Raw genomic sequence first — 22,917 nt, 5'->3', positions numbered from 1 at the left:
ATATATCTATAAATACAGCACTAAGCTTTTGAGTGCAGATAACTTTCAGCAGGCGATTTGAAGAAAAAGAAGTTAACTCGATCCAACCTCCTTAATAACCAGATGTTTGCAATCATCAAAAATATACCTTTAGCCGAAACAATCTCTCTGTTCCAGAGCGCTCCGTTTGCAGGAGCATTTACATAACAATATGTGACATCTGAAATGCTTAAGGCCACCAAGCATGGCAGTACAAATTACAGTCATTTTTCAAGCCGCTGTGCGAGGCGCCGGTGCCGGGCAGGCACGACCCGCATGCAGCAGGGCCGGGAACCGTGCCCAGGCTCCCGGGATCCATGCTGAGCCAGAGGTGAGGGAAGCCGAGCTCCTTACCCGCCGTAGGCTGGAATGGGAGGAGGGGGAGCTGCTGCACGGAACGTGTTGTACACTGTGCGACCTCGGCCTCGTAGGTGGGCACCTCTGTACGCAGCAGCTGCAGTCGCAGCAGGGTAGGGAAATCCTGGCACTGCAGAGGGAAAAAAACAGAGGTTAACACGCAATGTCCGTGTTCCGAAGCAAGCAGCGGGGTTGTGGTTATAGAAAAGCTTGCCTGTAGCTGGACGAGGGAGTCGCCAAAGTCTTTTAAGTCATCTTTTCACACAAATGTCTGCATGCAAACAGCAGGCAGCAAACTGGGAATTTGGATGGCAGTGTCATATATGGATCGGAGTTTCTCAGAAGACACTATTAAAAAGAGCGTTGACTGGTTCAGCCAACACTGCTACCAGGAGACTCCTGAGGTCCAAGTTCAGGCTCAAATTTATAATGTCAGAGATATTTGCATCACATTATTGGATCTGTCTTCTAAAGTCAGCCCTGTTTTGAGTGGGGCTGAGACATTAGAGACTTAGGTGACCTCAAGTCATCTAAATTATCCACTGGTTTTGCCAATTGAACAGAGCCTTGCTTTTGCTCAAGAGTTGATTATGAACTGGCTCTTAACTGTGCAATAATGGAAAGAGTTTTCCCTCTCTTTTCCCTTTTTTTTGGGCTTGCACCACGTACATAACAGTACCTTTTATTCCTTCAAAGGCAAGACTTGCATATTTTAGGAATACATCTGAATCCAGGTAATATTCAGACCAAATAGAAATAACTTAATATATAACAAAGAAATTAACTCAGACATTTTAGTATTGTCATCGGAACTGTGAACATTAATTACCATTCCATGTGAGACTTAAAATATTTTAATCAAAAAACTGAAATCAAGAAATCAAACATTAATGCAGTATTAGAGGTTTTTGTTCTGTAAAACTTCTCTCTTGAGAAGTTCTGTAAAACATCTCTTGATAACTTTTTAATTGAACGAATAATAATAAAACATCAAAACAACAAACAAAATTTCCCACTTTGCTTTCTCTGCCAGTTTTTTTAAGCAGTACTTTGTACATATATTGCGTCTCAACATTACAACAGGTATTTCTTGAATGAATCCATCAGTGAGACAGATAAAAATCAAATCCAGCTCTGTTGGCACTCAGCTTACATCAGATGTACTTCACTGTGTTGAATTTTTTTTTTTCAATATGTAAATAAAGAAATGAAACAAACATTGCTTAGCAAAGCTCTAATAAAAAGCAAGCAAATGGAAATACTGATGTATAAAAAATTTCAAATCTGAAATATGCATTTATTTCAGTCTTCATTGAGCATCAAATTTTAAAGAAGCCTTGAACCTTGAAAAAAAGAAAATGAAAAAATTCACAACTTTTAGGCCTTTCTGGCTGAACATGTGAAGGCAAACACTGTAATTATGGTGATTTCTCTATTACTGCCTTTCTGCTGTAGCTTTGGGGCTTTGCTAGGTCCCTCACACTGACAAAAAGGTTACACAGTAATTCTGCTAAGATTTACATGTCTGTGATACAACATAAACCAATCTTATGGCAATACAAATAAATTAGATCTGTCTCAGAGAGTAAAAATACCATATTTTATAAGGAATATGAAATGAATGTGTCAAAATCAGAGAGATGAACTTGCAGAACTTGATATTCTGTTGATAACTCTGCAAGCAACTGCATTTAAGAATTCTTAAAAGAATTGTACTGGAAAACATCTCTCTTAAGGAAAAACAACATATACAATGTATATGTGAAATTTGGATGCTGTAAGTACTTTGTATATTCAATAAGATTGAGTATGGACTGGTGTAAATACAGTAGTGACAGAATTATGACCTTCTGTTGGAACCACTTAACTGTTGTCCTTTTCCTTTCCAAGTATACAGCCTTGTATAAAAAATAATGCAATTTGCAAAGGAAAATGCACAAGATAAATTTACATAATGTTCAAAGAAACTAAAGACCTACACACTCCCTCCAGTCTTACAACTTTTCTTTGGGCATCCAGCTTTTGCTCCTTCCCAAACAGAGTTATTGGACTAGATGGAGAACTGATCTAATCCAGTCCAGTTATCTTTGTGTAAGTGATGTTCAGCTGTAGTCTGCCTGCCATAGAAAAATCACTCCTTTCCAACTAATAGGCATTTCTAGAAGTTTCTCCAATAAATTGATAGTCAATTTGTGTCTTAAAAAAACAAAAATGAAACTAAATAAATAAAAAGAAACAAACCCAACAAACCAGTGCTGAGAAGAGTTTGCTTAGGCAAATGGACTTGAGAGAATGGCCAGGAAAAATTGGTATCTGAAATGGTGGACATGTCAAATGATAAACTATAGTCTTTAGGGACACTCTTAAACTGTCAAAATTAAGAGAGATTTCTCTGACCTAAATAGCAATTACGAAAAAAAAAAAAATTCAGTCTTACAACCTCAGAGTTTCTTCACTTGCATCTGTAGCTTTCTAACTATTGATAGAAAACAGACTTCCACGAGAAGAACAGAAGTGGTAGAGAAAATCCAGCTAACCCCAAAACAGCCTAAGCTCAAGCAAAGTAAGATATGAAATACCATCCTGGGCTTGCAAGACATGGCCTGGAAAGCCCTGCCCAGAGATCTGTTACCGTAATTAATTCCTTGTACTGAACACCTACATTTGGCAATAGTTACAGCAGTTGTCCTAAGCAATCTTTTTGCAGTAAAATGTTCTGTTGAAATTAATTCCCAACTAACTCCTGCATACAGCCACACCCCTCACACGTGTGGGAAGACTGGGCCTATCTCTTGGTTTCTGGAAGAAATGAATAAATATAAGTCTAATTAAAACCAACTGGAATTGCTGGGAGACACTGAGGATATGCCTCTGTGAAAGAATGAACTTCTAATGTGGCGAACATTTTTTCCTTTGAATTGCACCATTCAATCCAGCTTTCATACAGACATATTAAAATATATATTTTGCAACAATTGAGCATTTATCCTAAATTCTCTTTATTCTTCACAGTCACAGTCACACTTTGGAAAGAATTACAAGGTGGGTCACTGACCTTAAATCTCTGGCAGTGAATGCTTTCCCCAAAAAAAGTCACTGGAAAAGCAGAGCACCCCATCAATGATTGAGTCAAAAATAATTTTTTTTAAAAGAGTTACATTTTGATGAGAAAAAAGGCCTTCTCTTAACAAAAGAGGAGAAAGAGGAAGAAAACTGAGATAGCAGGGAGAGTCACTTAGGCCGTAAGAGTTTACCAAATCCAAGACCTGTATGGGAGGCTCAGTCATGGGAGATGCTAAGACAAGATAGTGATTTTTTTCATCATTTTCGAAGGATCTGCAACACAAAGGATGAGTTGGAATGAGAAGCCTGAAGTAATGTAATTGTTTTGCTACGCTTGCCTTGCATTGTTCTCTCAATAAAGTCACAGAGCATAAAATGTCTAAAGTAAAACAAAGCACTAAAAAACTTGAAGATGCAATTAGTAGAAGGCAGAGCAGTGATTGGCAGTTCTGTCATGAAGAGGATCAGACATGATGGAAACTAAACATGGGACTAAGAGTAGCCTTGCAAGGTCTTACAATCAAGTGAGGTCTAACAGTTGAGTTTATGTATAACAGAATCTTATCCATCCCAAAAATTGCTTTGGGTCCGTCTGAAAATCAGAGTATCTGAAAACACATTTCTATTGTCAGGTAGTAATGTCAGAGATTAAGGTAAGAGGTAAAATAATCAACAGATTTTGTCGCCCTGGATTTGAGTTCAGAAAAAACCCCATTATGCTCCTTCAGTCCAGCTGAGAAATCAGATAGGTAGGAATATGTAATAACCACAGAATTTATTTTGCTACCAACTTTTTAATATCCTCACCCCAAAATAACCAGCACAAGTGGCAGCATTAGAACACAACTGAAGAATGGACTTCATAAAAAGAGTTTTATGAAAAGAGCTGTCCCATCAGGAAGCATTAAATGCTATTAACCAGTCCCAAAAGTAATGAATATAGTAGCCAGGAGGGGTAGGGGTTTTAATGACTTACAGTTTGTAGGTCAACCTTCCTTAGTGCCTCAGTGCCAAACTGCTGAAACTCAGTCAGTGAAAATGCTATTATAATGGGGTTGAAAATATGTTTGACTCTCAGCAGGGAAGCATCTGAGCCCACTTCTAAGCAAAAGTAGCTTAAATTCATCAAAGTAATTTGATGACTGGAATTCTTCTGATCTGTGACAGAGAAAAGGCAGATTTCTCCAAGTGCACATTGATGATAGGAGGTGATAACATGAGGTTATAAAGACTTTTCTAAGGACAATATATAATCAAACATCAAGCCATTGAAAACAATTTACATTTTCATCTAATGGCCCCATCCATTCTATATTCATTCAGCTATTCAAATATGAATGAGACTACAACAGCAACCACAAAACTCAGTTCCTACAGTCACTCTGCAATTTTACTTTTTCAAATTAAAAAAATTAGAGTATAAATAATATGCTGTAGAAATCCTTGGCCTTGCTCAATATAATTATCCAAAATACTATAAATCATCTACTATAGCCTAAATGAAAATAAAATTTTAAAATAAAATTATTACAATGAATATTGTCTACAAATTTTTCTCTTCTTACACTTTGTAAACATGGAATCACTGTCAGGAACTTCAGTTTAGATCTCAAATATGAAATATGGCCAGCAAATTGCCACATTTAAGCAAATAAAAAGGCTTTTGGAATTAACATGTTACCATGGATTCATGGTAGTATATCAGCAAAATATAGGTAACAAATGATTTTACAGAAAAAGCAAATATGAGCATAAGGAAGAAAAACTTAATCTTTGAGTTCACAGATGAAGTTTAATCAAACGTTAATTTGTCCCAGAAGATGTAATATGAGCATTTGTTTTACTAATTTTTCATTGAATGAACATGACAGGGAGGTGCACTTTGTAGGCACCATATCTCAACACAGGCCTGGGAAAACAAAGACTGAAAGAACAATGAAAAGCTTGAGTTCTCAAACAGAGGAATATAACCTGGCAAAAAATACTTAAGGGTTATACACTGTGTATTAAAGTTTTAAAGCTTTGGGATAGATGAAAGAGCAGCAGATGCAAAAAACAACAGGGGGCAGATTTTGTATCAAAGACATAAAAATATACAGCCACTTTAATGGGCAATTATTCTTCACATTTGTGCTGCGGTTTGAATTTGTATGAGGGTGCCATATGCCCCAAGAAAGGTGTGCCATCAAAATAGATGAGCAGATCTACCTCTCATCACTCCTAATCTCTCCTCCTCTGCACAGAGTAGCAGGTCATCTGCCACCAAGAGTTTGCAAATGTTTTATGGTGAAGAATTTTAATGTTACATCGTGTTTGAATCAGTTTATCGCTAATTTACTGCGGCGCAGTTTAACTGCTAGAAAGACAGGGAGACACATTTACATTATTCCCATGGTTCAGGAGGAACCCCGTTGAGGAAACACAATAAATTAAAAACAAAGAGAAATAATGGGTAGCATGCTGAGAAAGGCTAAGCAGAATAATCTATATGATATTATCTGAGATTTCAGGAACAGAATCAGCAGTTTATCCCAATGTGTGCTGTGTTTTCCCTTCACTGTAATAGTAATAAGTATTATTAAGTGACATTCTTTGAAAGAATTATAAACACTGTGCTAAAGAGGATTTGTGCATTTAAATACACAGACCAAAGCATGCTGCAAGCAAAATGTAAGCTCTGTTAACACAGATTTTAACATGAAAAGGTATTTAAATGACATATAAATATATGTACATAAACACACTTCAAATTCAGGGTAAAAAAAAAAAAATCTTTAGAAAGTTCACAGTGTTTAAAATTAGCAGGCTGAAAATACACTTCTCCACCTGTCACTGTTGTGAGATGATTTTCCCTGGGTTCTAGTTGTGAATTAACTGCATTCAAAGTAAATTTCCCATACACATCAAACACAGTCACAACTGGTCACTTCTACTTCTTTCTTTCACAAGCTATTTATTTTTTGAACCATACTTAAAATCATGGAATTATTATTTCCTTACTATTGTAGAAAAATACATGCCAGTATAATACACTGTTGTTTAGGAATGAATAAATCTGTACTTTGGAGAAACCCCTACTTATAGGACATTCTCATTTGAAATGCATTAAAAAGGAAAACAAAAATCTCTAATTAATGTACAAGTCTAATCACCATTCTCCACATGGAAGAGTAATTTTTCACTGTTCATTTGCTCAGTGTAATCTCAAAACTGACATAACAGAAAAAGCAATGGCCTATAAATCTGCTCTCATTTGTTTCTTTAATATTCATATTCCATTGAACTACAGCTGCTTGTTGCTGCAGTCTATTACAACATGCAAAACTGTCGATAAAAATATTATGAAAGGCAAGATGTGTTTCTTCATGGCTCTGTGTGCCATTTATTTGGAAAAAAATAACAACAAATGACTCATGGATTGTCCCTTAGTTTGCTGCACGCTGGGCGATTAGTGATTAATTACCTTACTGCAAATTGACATGGCACAAGGAAATTGACACAGCTCTGATTAATTAACTTTTTTATGCAAGACAGTTACTTACAAAACACTGCACACTGTAATTGAATCCCTTTACACAACACTACTGCATTAAGTTTCCCATCAAATCCAAATTAGCACCAAATTTCACATAAATTTGGTGAAACTTTTTATACTGACATATCAGTAAATATTTCTAGAAAGGGACAGACAACTGCTTTAAAAAACTGCCTTCAAATATTTCAGCCTCAGACATGGGAAGAATCATATTTTTAGATTTTTCCATACCAAACTGTAATCAAATGCACACAAAAAACCATCACCTAAATATTTCAGTAAAAAGCAACCTACCATTTAATGTGCTTATCCCTATGTTAAATTATAGCGAGACACTTAACTGTTCAAACAAAACACTTCATTTGGTTATCGTAAAGTTGCTCTCAGATCTAATTGATCTATTATTTCAATGACTTCCATATACTGTCTCCTTTGCAACTATTTAAAGTCCATATGGAACTATTCTTTTTGTTTCATCTCTTCTCATGTACCAATAAACAATCCACTATTGGTTTCAATATATATTGAATGCTACCATGATATGCCATTCATTTATAACCTTCTGAGCAAAATCTTGACACCCAAGCCTAGAAAGTGTCTCATCTTCCTGCCTAAGCTTTTTCCCTGTGACTGGTCACTGGCACAGGTGCCCAGAGGGGCTGTAGGATCTCCATCCTTGGAGATATTCCCAAGCTGTTTGAGCGTGGTCCTGGATAGCCTGCTCGAGGCTCTGCTGCTGGAGCAGGGGGTGGACAACATGGTCTCCAGAGCTCCTTCCAACCTCAGCCACTCAGATTCAGTCATTTGGTGATTCTGCGGTTATCAGAAGTTCCCTTATACCTCATCTTCTTTAACTGGCACATGCAGCCGCCTGACATCACCCTAACACATCAAGGGGTTTCCAAGAACAAGCAGAAGAAAATGGAGGACATGAAGGGATACAAAGGAACAGCTAAGATGACTGAATACTCTTTTGTAAAGCTATGTAATGACAACAACATACGCCTTTGAATTTAAAAAAAAGCTCTGAGTGGTGGTTAAATTACTTATGATGTACTGAAAATCAAAATGAGAGTACTGCATAGCTGAAATTACAAATAGTTGAGGTACAAGGAATAGTTGGCTTTTCACAAAAGAAATGACTAACAAAGAAGAAAAAGCTCAGGAGGTAAAAACAAAGCACCCAGGCCATAAAGGAAAAGAAACAGTAGAGATCAGAGAAGACACGTTTGATCTTAAATTAAAGAACAATCTTCAAATATAGATGATCAAAGTGATCAATATCTTGTCTAGTGTTCCCAGTTATTGGACAGCTATACGTTTCAAGCAAATGGAAGAAATCCCGTGTCTAACAAAGCACCATTTCCGAGACAAAGGAAAAAGGCCATGGTTGTGGAAAGCTGGATGAAGAGTAGCACTGCTATAAAGAGATGACAAAAATTAGTGATTTGAGTTTTTATGAAAGTCAGTTATTTAGTGACAAGAAATACTGTTTGGATCATACAAGGATTCCTAAAGCTCAACAAAATTATTAAACTGTAAAAAGAGCATTGTCAGAATCCATTGGGAACAATTTAGGCAGGAAGTAATAGAGGAAAAACCCAGCTGTTAACCTAATCCAAACCATAATGGAAAAATTGCCAAAACAAAGAATTGCACCTGCAAAGTCATATTGATACTAAAAATGTAAATTTCTAAAAAGCACTTACTATCTGTGAAATTCAGGTTGAATTTTGCTGTACACAGCATGGTTCTGAGAGCCATGATTCAATAACAGCCATCACAAAATAGTGACACTAAGGTGTGCCTTTATTTGAAACCAAATCTTACAGGCTAAACTGAAAAGCACAAAATTAAGAGTTGGCTATCTGACAGACAGGATGATTTGAGATGTACAGTCAACACTGTGTGTCTGGTACTAAGAATGAGTGACACAGCAGAGGTGCAAGGCCAGGGAGACTTTGGAAGGCGGCATCCAGGACTGTGCACAAAGGGGTCTGATGTACAACTGCATCACAGAACACGATGCAAAATAATATTGAATGTAATTCTCACTATGTAAATACAGTGTACATAGAAAACGTAATTACTAAATGTAATTCTCAGTGTTTATCTGCCTACTGAGAGGACTAAGTCCAAACAATCCTATTGCCCTACATAACGGGTTAGCCACAAGTGCTGCCAGTGGCCAAGTGCTGTGTGTCCACCAAGAGCAGGACACCAAGGGGAGGCACCCGAGTTCCCAACTGTCCCTGGCCACGCACAATTTTTATTATTTGAAGTAAAGGACAGAGACACTCCCCACAACTCACTATATTTCCAGCCATCTCCCCCTGTCCACGTGTAGGGTTGTGCATAAGTGGAAAAAAACTCAGTGACACAATTCAGGACGTGTCTCTCTTTCCGAAACTCCTAAGCCTGCTAGTTCAGACACACTGCTCCAGCACTGAACAGATCAACAGAGGAATGAGGGTAAACAGCAAGGCCCTTAAAAACATTTGTGGGAGTGAAATGAAAGCCATGTTTATAGATTTTGGACACGTACAATATATCTTAGTGATGACTTATAAGTCACCATTTAAAATATGGATAGACAGGAGGTAAAACAAGAGTTATCCTGAAAATAGTTACAGAAAGACAATGCATACTGATATAGAACATAAAAAATGTTGTAGGAATAATTCCAGGCAACACTACTAAAAAAAAACAAATCCCCAAAGAGGTCCACTTTACAGTTAAAAACAGGATGATACTTAAATGAAGAACATAATGCAATATATGAATACAGTTTTACTTAATTTTTAAAAATTTTGTACTATTTTTATCTTACTTGAAAATCAGTGGTGTTATCCTGCATCAAAGCAAGGCCCAACACAATGGTCCAGAACAGTGTTTAAAAACCTTCTAAAGACATTTCAACATGAGACGACATCAATATTTCTCTACACTTTTATACATCGGGGAGGGAATTAGGGAAAGCCATTCCCTTCCTACTTACTACTGGTATCTTCTTTCTTCAAGCCTTCATCTGAACCCCCTGTATTTAACATACAAACAGGAAGGGCACTTGGCACATTTTTCCTGGTTACTGCTGGGTGATTCTCTTCATAAATAAAGGCACTTAATTCAGGAAGTGCATCAAAAGATAGTTTGACCCCTAAATGTTCAGTAATAAGGTGTTTGCAGCCTGGAAATGATATGTGTGATTGCTCTTCCCAGATGTATGGACATTTCCCTTTGGCAGGAGTTTTGCACCCTCAGTCAGGAATTGCAGCCCTACAATGGTTAATTTGGTTCAATCACAGCCTCCTTTGCAGGACTGCTCTGTTTCCTATGAAGCAGTAAAAAGCAGACAAAACCACCAACGTGTAAATACAATCCACTGATGTATATTTCATTAGTGATGAAGTGACCTGCCATCCCAATTCACCTTAAGAGAAAACAGACCAATTAAAAATTTAGTTTGCAGAACCTTCCTACATTCAATTCAGAAATACTGTAGTGCCGGCAAATTATTTATACCATATAAATACTCATCTTTTAAACCATTCCTGACCCATATTCTAATTCAAATTGGCAAGCCTACCAAACAGTTAAATTAAGAAAAACTACAACAATAAAATCAGAACAAATGAATCATTGATGTCATTGCAATATATGTCCATTTGGATTGAATGAGGTCAGTCATGAGTGACATACAAAACCCAGAGAAGGATACACCAAGTGCCAGGAGCACCTACCCTGCAGCTGCTTGGAGCGTCAGCAAACTACCATCATTACAGTATAATTTTCAGGTAATTACATGTGTGCAACAGATTAAACCTGACAAAATCAACGGAATCAAGGTTTCTAAACCAAATGCTTCGACTAATGATTTGTCTCAGAAGCGCACTTTGAATCACCTTTTGAAAATTTCTATTTTCCCTGTGTAATTTTCTTGGTATTGAAAATATCCCAGAACATAATAGAAATGTCAAAGGTCTTCCTTCAATCCATTAAGAATGCCACAGGAAAATAAAACCTGGAATGTCTTCACTGAAACAAGAAACATGAAAATGGTTTCATACAGCAGTTTTTAGGTGGTTTACTAATATTCCTGAGCCAAGTAACCTACTTCTAAAGCAAGGACATACTGCACAGACAGGCTTGACTTAATTTTCATTTCTGTATCACAATGAGTCCTCAAATACAGTAAATCCTACTATTGGATGTGGTCTTTATAAATATAAAATGTGTATTTATGATTTTCCTTATTTATTCTATAAGCAAGATCCTGAACCATCCTCCATCTATGAATTAAAACACCCACAGGAAAAAAAAAAATCTTTTTAAACTAGGACATCTGCCTGCTATATGTAAGTGGTGATATTTTTAACAGAGAACAAAATTCCCATATCATGAAATTAATACTTTATGCTTGTACCATAGATTTTTCTTCTCTCCTAGCACATAATGCCTGGAATAGTAGGAATATGGGGATAATTTTGGAACATATCTAATGTCTCCTCTGAAGGAATGAAGCATGTTTTCCTGATTAAAAAAAACCCAAAAAAACAAACTTTAGCATTAAAAATATTTCTTGTCAAAAATATTACTGGACCAAAGGTTTCCAGGGAATTTTCCAAAAGAAGTGCCTTCCCACCTTTCAAAAACATCTCATCTTTGCCTTGTTGTTTCCTGGTTGCTCATAAGCTAAAATCCCAGGGTAACATAGTTTATTGTTTTAATATCTGTCTGACGCAAAGCAAAAGTATTCTCTGGTGAGTGCTTATCTGTCACATGTACTTCTGTGAAAGGAATATCAAGACAAATAAGATGTTCTTATATGGGCATATCATGGGATTATGAGTTTGGCACTGACTGAATTCTGTTTAAAAATAGTTGAAACAATAAATACAAAAAAACATCTACACTGATATTTTGAGGATGCATGCTTGAAGAGCATTGGGTTTTAAATATTTTAATTATAAGGGGTTTATGCTATGTTAGCATGAATAGAAAATTAGCACTCAAGTCCATAAATGGGACAAACAAGATGAGAGGAAATCATATTCATAATTTAAACAGTTAAAACAATAAAATTCTATTCCAATGGTACAATAGACTGTGAACTTACTTAGGATTAATTAAACTCAATGTAATGGCATTTTCTATATTGAAATGAATAACCAGTGATCTGGAAATTCATTTAGACCATTAGGTTAATTACAGAAACTGATGGAAGTTTTATCAGACAATTACAATTAAAGAACACGAACAATGTGGGACAGATTTATAAGCATTTGTACCACCTCAATCATTTTTGCTGAATTCCACCACCACTTCTTCCAAAACTGTAATCAATATATCAATTAAAAAATGGGCCATCAACTTCATTTGACCTTGAGTATGATAAAATAAAACTAATTAGTATCGGATTTCTGCATTTTCATATTTTTCTTCTTTTACTTCTATCACTTGATTGCAGTAAGAAAGATTTATTTAGGAGCTGATAAGCAGGCTTACTGAAGATGAAACAACTCTAACGTTTAGGGAATCTAAGCCAAAAGTGACTTCAGTTTAAAATGTACTCATTGAAGTCAAGGCAAAATTCTCTTTTATGGGCAGGCTAAACATTAGGGAAATAGAGGTGTTCATCTGCACATCATTCTGAACAAAGGCATGTAGAAAATTAAAATATTTTACCACACATGTGAGCTACTCATGTAGCTAAAATGAACTGTCCCTTCAATATGTACTCAGAAAAACCCACTAGTAGCTACACACTCACTTGGAGCTAAAATAAAGCCTAAAAGTTTCAGAGATCAGAGTGCTGATTTAAAGAGTAAAAAATATTTAGCTGCCTTTGAACTTCCCTTTAAATTTTAAATTCCATCTCTCTCCCATTACCCTCCATGGGGCCTGGGTAGGCACAGATGGACATTCCTGAGGAATGGGATGCACAGCTTTAGCCTACTGCCTCACCACACCAGCAAGGGCTGGGTGAGCTCAGGAATGCTGGGAGCCAGTCCAGAGCACAAGGATTTCTACGGGAAATGCATCTCCTCTTCCATACCCTGCCACAAAGGACAGAGAGATTATCAGTGAAACAGAGCCAGGCACATGCTGGGAAGACAAGGGACAACAAACTTGACTTGCAACGAGAGAGGTTTCCACTATCAGGACCTTCAGTCACTGGAACAGATGAGCCCATAAGGGTGCACAATCTCCATCCTTAGAGGTGCCCTGGTGCACCCTGGTCCTTCCAACCAGAATTACTTTACAATTCTACAACTTCGTATCTTCTTCCTTCCATGCTTTGCTCTCATGAGCTTCTACTTCATTCACATTTTCAGGCACTTCTACATTATAGAAAAATGGGGGAAATAGGCACAAAACAATTTTTAAAAGTTACTGCATAAATTCAGATTTGTATTTTTGCCTTTTTGAACCATACATACCCAGCTGTGGTACTGTCCTTGGCAGAACAGTGATACAGACATTCAGGAACAGAACCTTTTTCTTCTTTTGAATCTTCCTTTCGTCCAGCAGCAGGGTCTTAGTATTCTCATGGATCCTACTACTGTGTGGCATCAATTTGGAAAAGTTCCAAAGTTATTCTTGATACATTTCTTATTTACCAGTAGATACAAATTTCTTCAGGACTTTAAAATTCCCTGTGGAAGCAACTATTCTAAAGAAGTGAGGGCAAAAAGAGACTGTCAGTTACGTGCAGCCAAACTGTTTCATTTACTTTCAGAGATGTCCTGGGCCTCTAGGAAGATTCCAGTGAGTGCTGACTCACGGGGATTTGGTGAACTCCAGTCATTCCTTGCTGGATGTAACTCCTTTCAATACTTGTCTGCAGTCTGCATTACGGTAGTGATGAAGGATTTAACTGAAAGCTGTTGTATCAGTTCTGCCCTGGAGATGCCAATCCTATGGGAATCTACAGCAGCCAAGGTTGCCTGCCTGGATGTTCTGGCTGTGGTTGTCAAAGGACCTGTCCCACCCAGGGATGGGAACACATTGGCATGCTGAAACTCTGCTCTCTACATGACAAATGATCTATTCCAACAATAGATGTGCAAATGAAAAACTGATCCAGGTCCCATCTTCTCCTTCAGCATAAGAGAACAGATGAGGCATGAGAGACTATTGCTGCTGATTTGTTCCACTGCTTGCAGGAGAAACAGCTCATTTCTTTCTGTATTATGCGAAGGGCCAGAAGTGATGGAAGGAAGCAGAACCACGTTCCCATCTCCTGACATATTCAGAGGTGTAACTAATCATTGTGCTGGGAAATGTACAGTGTGATACATAAAATATATCCTGGAGAAATAAAATACCAGAAGGGAAGGAGGAGCTCCAAGAATTGCAGTCTGCTTTCTGCAGAGCCAATGGGTAAAGGTGCTCAGAGTCATCAGAGGCTACCAGTGGCCAGTACAAATACAAACCAAAAAAGTTCAGTGAGAAGCCAAGCTAGCCAAATTAAGAAAAATACATCTTACAACCATGTTTCAGTCCATCATACATTATAACTCAGGAGCAAAAGAGGAAAAGTTAGACAACACTTTGAAAAATGGAGACTACCCTCTTCCAAATATCTGAAAATTCCTAAATGCCATTAGCACATAGTGAACTTCAGGTATCTCAGATGGCTTTAGAAAAATCTCAGCAGATTTTTTTTTTCCCTTCTGTTAAAACAATTACAAATTGAAAACCTCTTAATTCTTACACTGTAAGCAGTTCTAAAATATCACACAGTTACAATATCAGCAGTAACAGAATAAACGATTAACAAATTATTCAAAAAGGAAGGCTGCAATATTGTTGCCTACATGGCATGATAATAGTACAAGTATTCATCTCCTAGACACTAATGTTGACTTTTCAGTTATAATTTCAATATTACAAATGTGCACAAAAATGGAATATAGAAGATCTTTAAACTAATAAAAGAAATGAGACGAAAGTCAGCCTTTATTTCTATTCACTTCTAGTGGAATTTCCTAAAGAAATGAAGCTATTTTACATCTTTATTGAAAGTTTTGTAATAAGGAGAAATAAAAAACCTAATTACAATATTTAGTAATTGTAGTAATTTTGGGTTTATTAGGAGTTGTGACCCTGAGGGGGAAACTGCGTTTTGGCAAGATGAAATTCTATAGATAATAAAAGAAAAATCATGACTTGCAAACACACAGATTCAACAAAAGTGTAGTAATTTCTACTGTGAGGGCTACCAGCAATGTCTGTTATGAAACTGTGTATTACACATTGCCCAGTGGGAGGCAGATAAGCAAAGCCTGTTTATTTATGCATTTGGCAGAATTGAAAACAAACAGGTGTTTGTTAGGATATCATTATTCAAGGAGCACCACTGCAAAATAAGATTTTTCAACGGGACTGACTCAGGGGACATAAAGGAAACAGTGAAGTCCAGGGCTCAGCTTGCTCACAGGGTCTCTTTAGGGAGTCAATATTAGTGGAAATATCATCTGACAGAAACAGCAATCCCAGAAATAAAATTCCTGGGGTACCACTCAGTGAGGCAATAGGAGCAACAGGTTAAACTTATGAAAAGCTTTCAAAGAAAAGCAATTTTCAGAAAATTATAACCAACACTGCCCCCTCTTCTCTAAAAGAAGTTCCCTAATAGTGAGATGAGTGAAATGTTTGGATCATTTTCTAGGAAAACGATTGTCAGTCAAAAAGGAGGAGAGCTCTTAAAATGTCCAAAAGGGAGCACTAATTTAAACTGTAAGTACTTCATATCTCTGTGTTACTAAAAAAGTAAAAATACCCCACTTCTAGGGAAAGGTGACATACCAGAAAATATTCTTGGAGCACCTGGAAGCAAATGCAGACTTAACTGACAATTTAATTTGCAATTTAAAACACTTGATACATTTGGTTAGCTCACTATGCATTTGTAGACTCCAGACTCCTGATCCCATATGTATCTGCAGCTGCAGCTCTAGGGATGCCATTGATAACGTTTGACATAAGAGAACTACGTGACTGTAGAGATGATCGCTATGGAACTCTTTTGTCCTCATTCCTGGTTTTAATCTAAAGTAATAATTATGTTAGTAGTCTAGATAAGCTCTAAGAGAGTAGAATTGCATTCTAGATTGAATAAAATCTTCATAAAGAGCATACCTGATAATGTTGTTAAATCAGACCATGTATTTTCTTTACAGAGGGCTACAATGAACACAGAGCCAGGGCTGCTAGGAGCAGCAGTTACTGCTCTGCATTCAGCTCCAGGCTTCTCATCCCACTAGATGCCAGAATGAGCATCAGTGGTACCACCAATCCAATATAAAACACTCTCAGAAGAGGTTTCTGCTCAGAATTTCAGAGGACACATCTCTACTCCAAAGTTTTGTACGGAAAAATGGCTGATGGCAGCATCCATCATGTCAGCTCGTCTCTGCTCTTTTTATTAGGGCAGCTTCTTATGGCTCAAAATGCCCCCTTTCATACAGGCTGCTCCTTTTGCAAAAAAAGACTTCATATCTATTTGCTTCCTGACCCAATCAAATGGTGGCATGATAACAGGAGTTTTGTGTATTAAATCACAGTTGTGAGCAGGACAGAAGAAGAAACACAACATCTTCTACATGAAATGCAGAGCACACAACAGTACTGGATTCCAAAAACTGTCACTGTTACTGTAGAACTTTTGACCATTTTTGTACAACATCGCAATATAGGCAATTTTTTTTCCTTTTTTCTTTTTTTTTTAAATAAAATATATTTTGAGAATAAAGATACAACTGAAAACACTGAATTATCTGTTGACATTACTTACATAAGTTTATAAACACCACATTTACTTGAACAAGAACTGTTGGGAAAGTTGACATTTTTAGGGGGCTTAATTCACATTAATGTGCTTTTGTCACAAAACAGAACAAAAAACGAGCCATAACACTAGCTTACTTGTGGATGTGTATACTAGTGAACTGGGGGCACTGTACACGGGAGATCCCTCCTGGTTTGCCTGGCACAGCAGCACCCTGCCTACAAGAAAGAGAGAGAGAGTGGTATCTGGTTTCGGAACACTTCAACTAAACCTCAGTTTGCATCTCAAAACAGATATAAAGTCACAACCGGAGCAGTGCACTGAACCAGGGGCGCTTTTTGTCCTTTGGCTTCAAAGCAGAAAGAGCCCAAATAAACACAGTTTGACACTGGAGAAAGCAGAACACAGGCATGCCCCAAACACCATCAGCGCCGCTACCCCGCGGGAACCGGCACCTCGCCCAGCTGCTCCCTCTCACCCTGTTTCTCCCAACATCTGCTGCCCGTGGGAGCACCCACCCACCCACCCTCCCCACCCGGCTGCTGCTTCCTCAGCTCCCTGGCCCTGGCTGGAATGAGGCTCCTCAAGCCAACACAGCAGGAAAATCATGTGCAGCATTCCCAGGACAGGCCAGGTATGAGCTGGGTTACATCACTCCCATTATCACTAAGTGATCACTGACACATCTGAATTCAGTATTGTTTGCTCAAAGAAATGCACAAATATGAGCTACTTTCCAGTAAATAAGCTGGGTTTGGGATTAAGAACAAAACCAGATAAAACAAAATATATATATATTTTTTTTTTTCCCCAAAGGAATAAAAGTAAAAGCAATAACCAAATCCATTTAAACCAACACTTTTGCAGTGCTCATTTTGAACAAATGACACAAGTTTCAGGTTTTTTCCTTTTTTTCTTTTAAATGAACTTAAAACACCTCAGTTTTTCTTAAAATTGTATTTTAACAGTCTTGGCTGAATACAGATTGAGCATTGATCAGAGGCAGAAATAACTGCACTTTCAAACTAGGAAAGAAACTTCTGCACTTCTGGAATACAGTCCACGAGGAAAAGTGGGATATGAGACATCTGGTTTTGCAGATATATGTGCATATATCTGTATTTACACACACAGGATTTTATATACACATACACTGACATGCTTCAAGCTGTCAGGATTTTTGAATCACACAATTCAAACCCATCAAATCTACATGGAGATTTGTGACTGTGCATTGACATGCAATGGAACAGCAGAGTCCAATGTGCTTGGAAGGACAGCATTAAGTACAAATACGTTTTCCACAGTATTGCAGGAGCAATTCTCAACTTCCATTCACCAGGCCAGAGTTCTTTGAACAAGTATTTGTAAAAAATTTCTGCCATTAACCAGTTTTTTGATTGTTGCTTGCAGCTGTCACTTGAAGGAGAAATACTGGAAATACTGGAGAGTAATAAAATAATTCTTGTAATTTATGCAATTTAACTAAGACTGTGACTACTGGAAATCTCATTAATTACTATGCTTCTAACCTTCCTAGACAATAGCATACCCTTAACTAACAGGATTTAGAGATGCTTCCTTTTTTCCAGCCATCCACGGCTAATATAAAAGATAAAACATAAAACAAGCTATTTTTCCCCCTTTGATATGTTGATATCTCTCTCAGCCTTCAGCCCTCATGTGGAAGCTGGCAAATGAACATGAACCTATTGAGATCCTAACTACAAGCAGCATTTTCAGGTTATGAAATAAAGAGGCCCCATCCACACGCTCCTTTGACCCCAGGAATGTGTATGATGGAATATGGATGAATTTAACACCACAGATGCTTTAAAACTTGAGCTACTGCAGAAGCCTGAAAATGAAAGTGAGCTGAAGACCCAGAGGCATTCATCCAGCTGAGAGAAACACATTAGGAAAATCAGTCATTTTCATTAGGTTTTAAGAGTAATACAACAATAATGACTTCAAGTATGTCTAGAAAACAGATAAAAATATTTTTAGAAATCAAAGGTTACAGTTTATTTACATTATTCACTGTAAAGCCCAGATAACACTTGGCTTCCTCCATGCTCCATAGGTATTTTCCTATTCTTTGCAGCTAAGATTCTTGTATTTCGTCTGATTTTGTCTTATACAAATCTAATTTTCCCTAGTCTAGTCATCTAATTTCTAATTAAAGTACTTCAAAACAGATGCTTTTTTCATCTGTGCTACTAGAATGTATTTAATTTCTTGCATAGAGCCTTCTAATTATATTTTGACAATCTGCCTTTGAATTTGTACATAAAATTAATACTGATAACTAAAACATTATTATTAGATTTTGTGAGAAAAAATATTGAACTTTTTAATCGACTTTAGTAAGAAAAGATTATTTCTTCTGCATCTAATTTTGGTATTAAAAATATTTAAATTGCAATTAATACAACTGAGGGAAGACTGAATTATTTACAGTAAGATCTTGGATAAACCTCAGAACACAGAAACAACCTATAAATTCCCCAATGGGGAAAAAAAGTATTACTATTCCTCCAGAACACTAAATTCTAGTGTGATGGAATAAAAGAGTTGTTTTTTGGTGGTTTTTTTTTTTTTAAGAAAGGGGATTTTAATATAGAGTTTTGAGAGAGCAGTGGCAGAGGGGACACTGAGGGGACCAGCCTGGGGGAAGGAACACTGCAGAGACCCAGCCCTCACCCCTGGAATGCTGCCTGGCAGCACAGACAAAACCAGGCTTCCCAAGATCAAAGACTATTCCCACTCATTCTTCTCTTCCTCCACTGTTTTCTCCTCCAGCCCATGATTAAGAATGCACTGTTTGATGAGGTCCTTTGCTGAAGCACCATAGTTATTTTGAGAAATAATTACTCCAAAAATATTCAGGCTGTAAAAAAAGGTGATGTGCAGTCATTGATATTTTTAGAATACTTGAAATTCAGTTCCCAGTGGTTTCAAGATCTCTGACTAAATGCATTTTCCCTCCTTTTTTCATACTTTTAAAAATAAGTTTTTTGTGTACAGTTATTTACATGATGCATACAAACTAATCTACAGAAATACCAACGTACTCGTGGTGCTGCAGAGTACTCACTGCCTCATGTAAAGTGTTTAGCCTCATGCCACAGCTAAAAAAAAATCACTGTATTTCTCAAATACTCCAAGAGCCAAGAAGGAACACCAAGGATCAACAATATGTGGACTCACCCACTAAATTATAGAGGATTTTTAAACCCCTTCTGTTAAAAATAGCTTTTAACTGGAAACACTGTGTAGCCAGCACTACAGGCAGCTTCAAAGTAAAGATCTGCAATTAGTTTAAAAGAATTTTAAAAATTAGTTGGAATCTCTTATGGTATTGTTTGAGGAAGTATAAACTGAAATAACATTTTCTGCAGAAAAAAACCACATACCATTAGCTAAAATCATGCTGTTGGTGTAAATCATGCTGTTGGGTGCACAGCCTCGATTACGGGCCCAGCTCTCTCCTGCCACAGGAAGGAGATGAAACTTCTAGAAAGCTCTCCTGGCAATGGTTTAAAGGTTATATACCATGACAGAGAACCCGAGCTTACAATGCACCACCTCCCCATACACATGGCATTAGGACCTTGGCTCACGAAACAAAAGTTTGCAATTTACAGCGCTGTTACTTATTCTCCAAGAATTTGGGGGGAATTACAAAAAAGAAGAGGACACACATTACTTATTGGGGGTTTGCCCTGGAGGATAACAAAGTGAGACCCAGGGGAAAAATGTTCTCCCTCCAGCAACCCTAAGGAAGCACAGCTTCACAGAAAGCTCTTTGAAGAACTGGAGAGTGACAGTGGTGCTGAGTTCTCTACAGCATCCAACTGCTGCCTTCATGGTGAGGGTAAGCATTTTCAGTGGCAGGAGTTAATCAGCTCAATATGCAGGGCTGGTCTGTGCTGGGTTTTAGTGCACAGGTAGCCAAAATGAGTGTTTGCAATAGAGGAACTAAGTAACTTACCACATACAAGGAGATTTAGTCATGATTACATTATTCTAATCCATTGTGCTCTCAGCTTTCCAGGTAAATCAGCTGCTCTTTACACATATTCTTTTCTCTTGTGCTACCAAAAGGAGCTTCTTACTGCCTCTCACTACTAAGTATCAGTTCATCCATTTCATAATACTATTTACAAACAAAAAAATGCAAACAAAGCCACAGGAAAACGTGGATAAAAACTGAAGCTATTTGTATCTCATTTTGCCTATATTAATATAAAGTGTTATTTTAAGAGCCTAATCTAAATCTAAAAAATACATTCTTTATTGCATTCAGCGATTAATTTTTTTCATTTTCTTTTTGTCCCAGTCCAGCTGGATGATAGCCAGGGCTCCCTGAGTTAGTTCTGGTCATTCTGACCACTCTGTTCCTTTGTGCCTTTTGCAACAACTATTATTCCTAAACGCTTTGCTGTTCAGTGCATGAAGAAAACTGTAAAACTGCATCTCTCATGAACAAATCAGGAGATTTGCAAGTGTATCAAGGATCCTCATAAGCAATCCATCTCCACTCTCGATCTGCTGTTCTAAAAGTGTAATTTTATATTGGCATTTTCAGACAGAAATAGCACTATTCTTGTTGTGGTCTGAAATATTGTTCTGTGATGGATTATTTCAAAATGTCTCACAGAAATAGATCAGAAACACCTAATAAAAGGCTCCTGTTGTACAATAATAGTGTGTGTTAGCTTCTATTGTCCCTTCTGACTAGGGAATTTAAAGAGAGCCTCTACAGCCTCTCTCTTGAATACATAATAGTAGTTAAGTGCTCTCTTAGCCCTTCATTATCAATAGTCAAACTACACAGACTTAGTATGCTTTTAAATATGCTGTTAATTCAAAAGAAGTGCTCTGTGAGGGCCTTCAGTTATCTGGGATCTCGATAAATTGAATAATGTCCTTCAGATTTTAACACAACCACTCATGGATGGTTGTGTTGATACACTGGATTGTTTCATCCATTATTAACAAGGAATAAAGTAACATAACCCCAAACCACACACCTCCTTTCTTCCAATATGTTAAAAAGACAAACAAAATCTATGTTTAATCCCACCAAAGCTTATATATAGTTTCATTTACACAAGAGGGTAAGGAGGAGAATCTAAAGTAGTTGATGTCTAAAGGTGATTTTCCTAAGTCCAAACCTGTTTCTATGTTGCCTTCTGACAGCAAACCTGAAATACATTCAATTATTGAACAGCCTGGATGTGCTTGCTGCTGGTAATGAGAACCTGTGCCCTCTACCACGCTTAGGTAGCAAGTCCCTGACTCACAAATAACCTGATATACATTGTTAAAAGTAGAGGGATGGGGGGAAAAAAACCATGCCAAAAAACAGACAGTGAAGGTATGTGTCTCTAAGACATTTCCCAAGATCTCTCCATCCAAAAATTCTATTTAAGTTGCTAATTTTCCTTTCCATCACTTTTCTAAGCATAGTGGATCTTTCTTTATTATCACTCCTAGAGTGTCCCTAAAACACTCAATGAACTGAGGCACTGATTCAGGGAACAGCAGTGAATGTTACAGAAAACATAATCTGTAAACCACCCTTCCAATTATTCTTTGCTGGCCATATCATCCATTTCCCAGCTTTTGGGAAACAGACCTCTCACTCCAGTTATTCATGTGCAGTATCCAGGATGCTGTCACAAACTGGGATTGGAAGGGGTCAATATCATGCAAGTAAAAATCAGAGAAGCAACAAAGTTTGCAGCTCTGGCGTGAGATAATCCCCCTAATTCCCCTTCTCCCCACCTCTTCCCTCTGTAGGACAGGTAACTCATTCCACAGTAACAGGGATTACTCCTTCTCCTGCTTGCTTAAAAACACACTGTGACTGACTGGTTTCTAATTTAATTAACAAGCCAGCCTTCCCATAGACTGGCTGCATTGCAGGAAAAATTTATGTGATGTTTCCACACACAAAGTAAAGCAATTGCAGCAAACTGCCCTTTCCAAAAATAATTTAAAAGAGATTAATCATCCACAGGCATTCCTTGTCTGGTAACTAAAATGAAACTAAATTGCACAGACTCAGCTGGTGCTGGTACCAAAATCTGCAACACTCTTAGTGAGTTTACCTGTGCTCGTTACTGAACTTTATCACTGGCAT

At 37.4% G+C, this 22,917-nt stretch overlaps 1 protein-coding gene across 32 annotated transcripts in view; it reads right to left on the bottom strand.

Moving 5' to 3' along the window:
* The window catches only part of RBFOX1 (RNA binding protein, fox-1 homolog 1), a 1,116,883-nt gene that overhangs the window by 47,233 nt on the left and 1,046,733 nt on the right, over nt 1–22,917 (bottom strand). For 26 of the 32 annotated variants that reach the window (XM_017733908.1, XM_017733905.1, XM_017733909.1 and 23 more), the window contains 2 exons: nt 16,904–16,984; nt 373–505 (listed from right to left, as the gene is read on the bottom strand). In XM_017733908.1, coding sequence (XP_017589397.1) covers nt 373–505; nt 16,904–16,984 — 214 coding nt within the window. The remainder of the gene's footprint in view (nt 1–372; nt 506–16,903; nt 16,985–22,917) is intronic. The other 6 variants (XM_017733911.1, XM_017733912.1, XM_017733904.1 and 3 more) reach the window with 1 other exon arrangement.

The sequence above is a fragment of the Corvus brachyrhynchos genome, unplaced genomic scaffold (assembly GCF_000691975.1).
Source record: "Corvus brachyrhynchos isolate BGI_N302 unplaced genomic scaffold, ASM69197v1 scaffold5, whole genome shotgun sequence".
In the NCBI taxonomy this organism is placed as follows: domain Eukaryota; kingdom Metazoa; phylum Chordata; class Aves; order Passeriformes; family Corvidae; genus Corvus; species Corvus brachyrhynchos.
The sequence above is the reverse complement of the archived record's forward strand: the minus strand, read 5'-3'. Positions and strand labels throughout refer to the sequence as shown.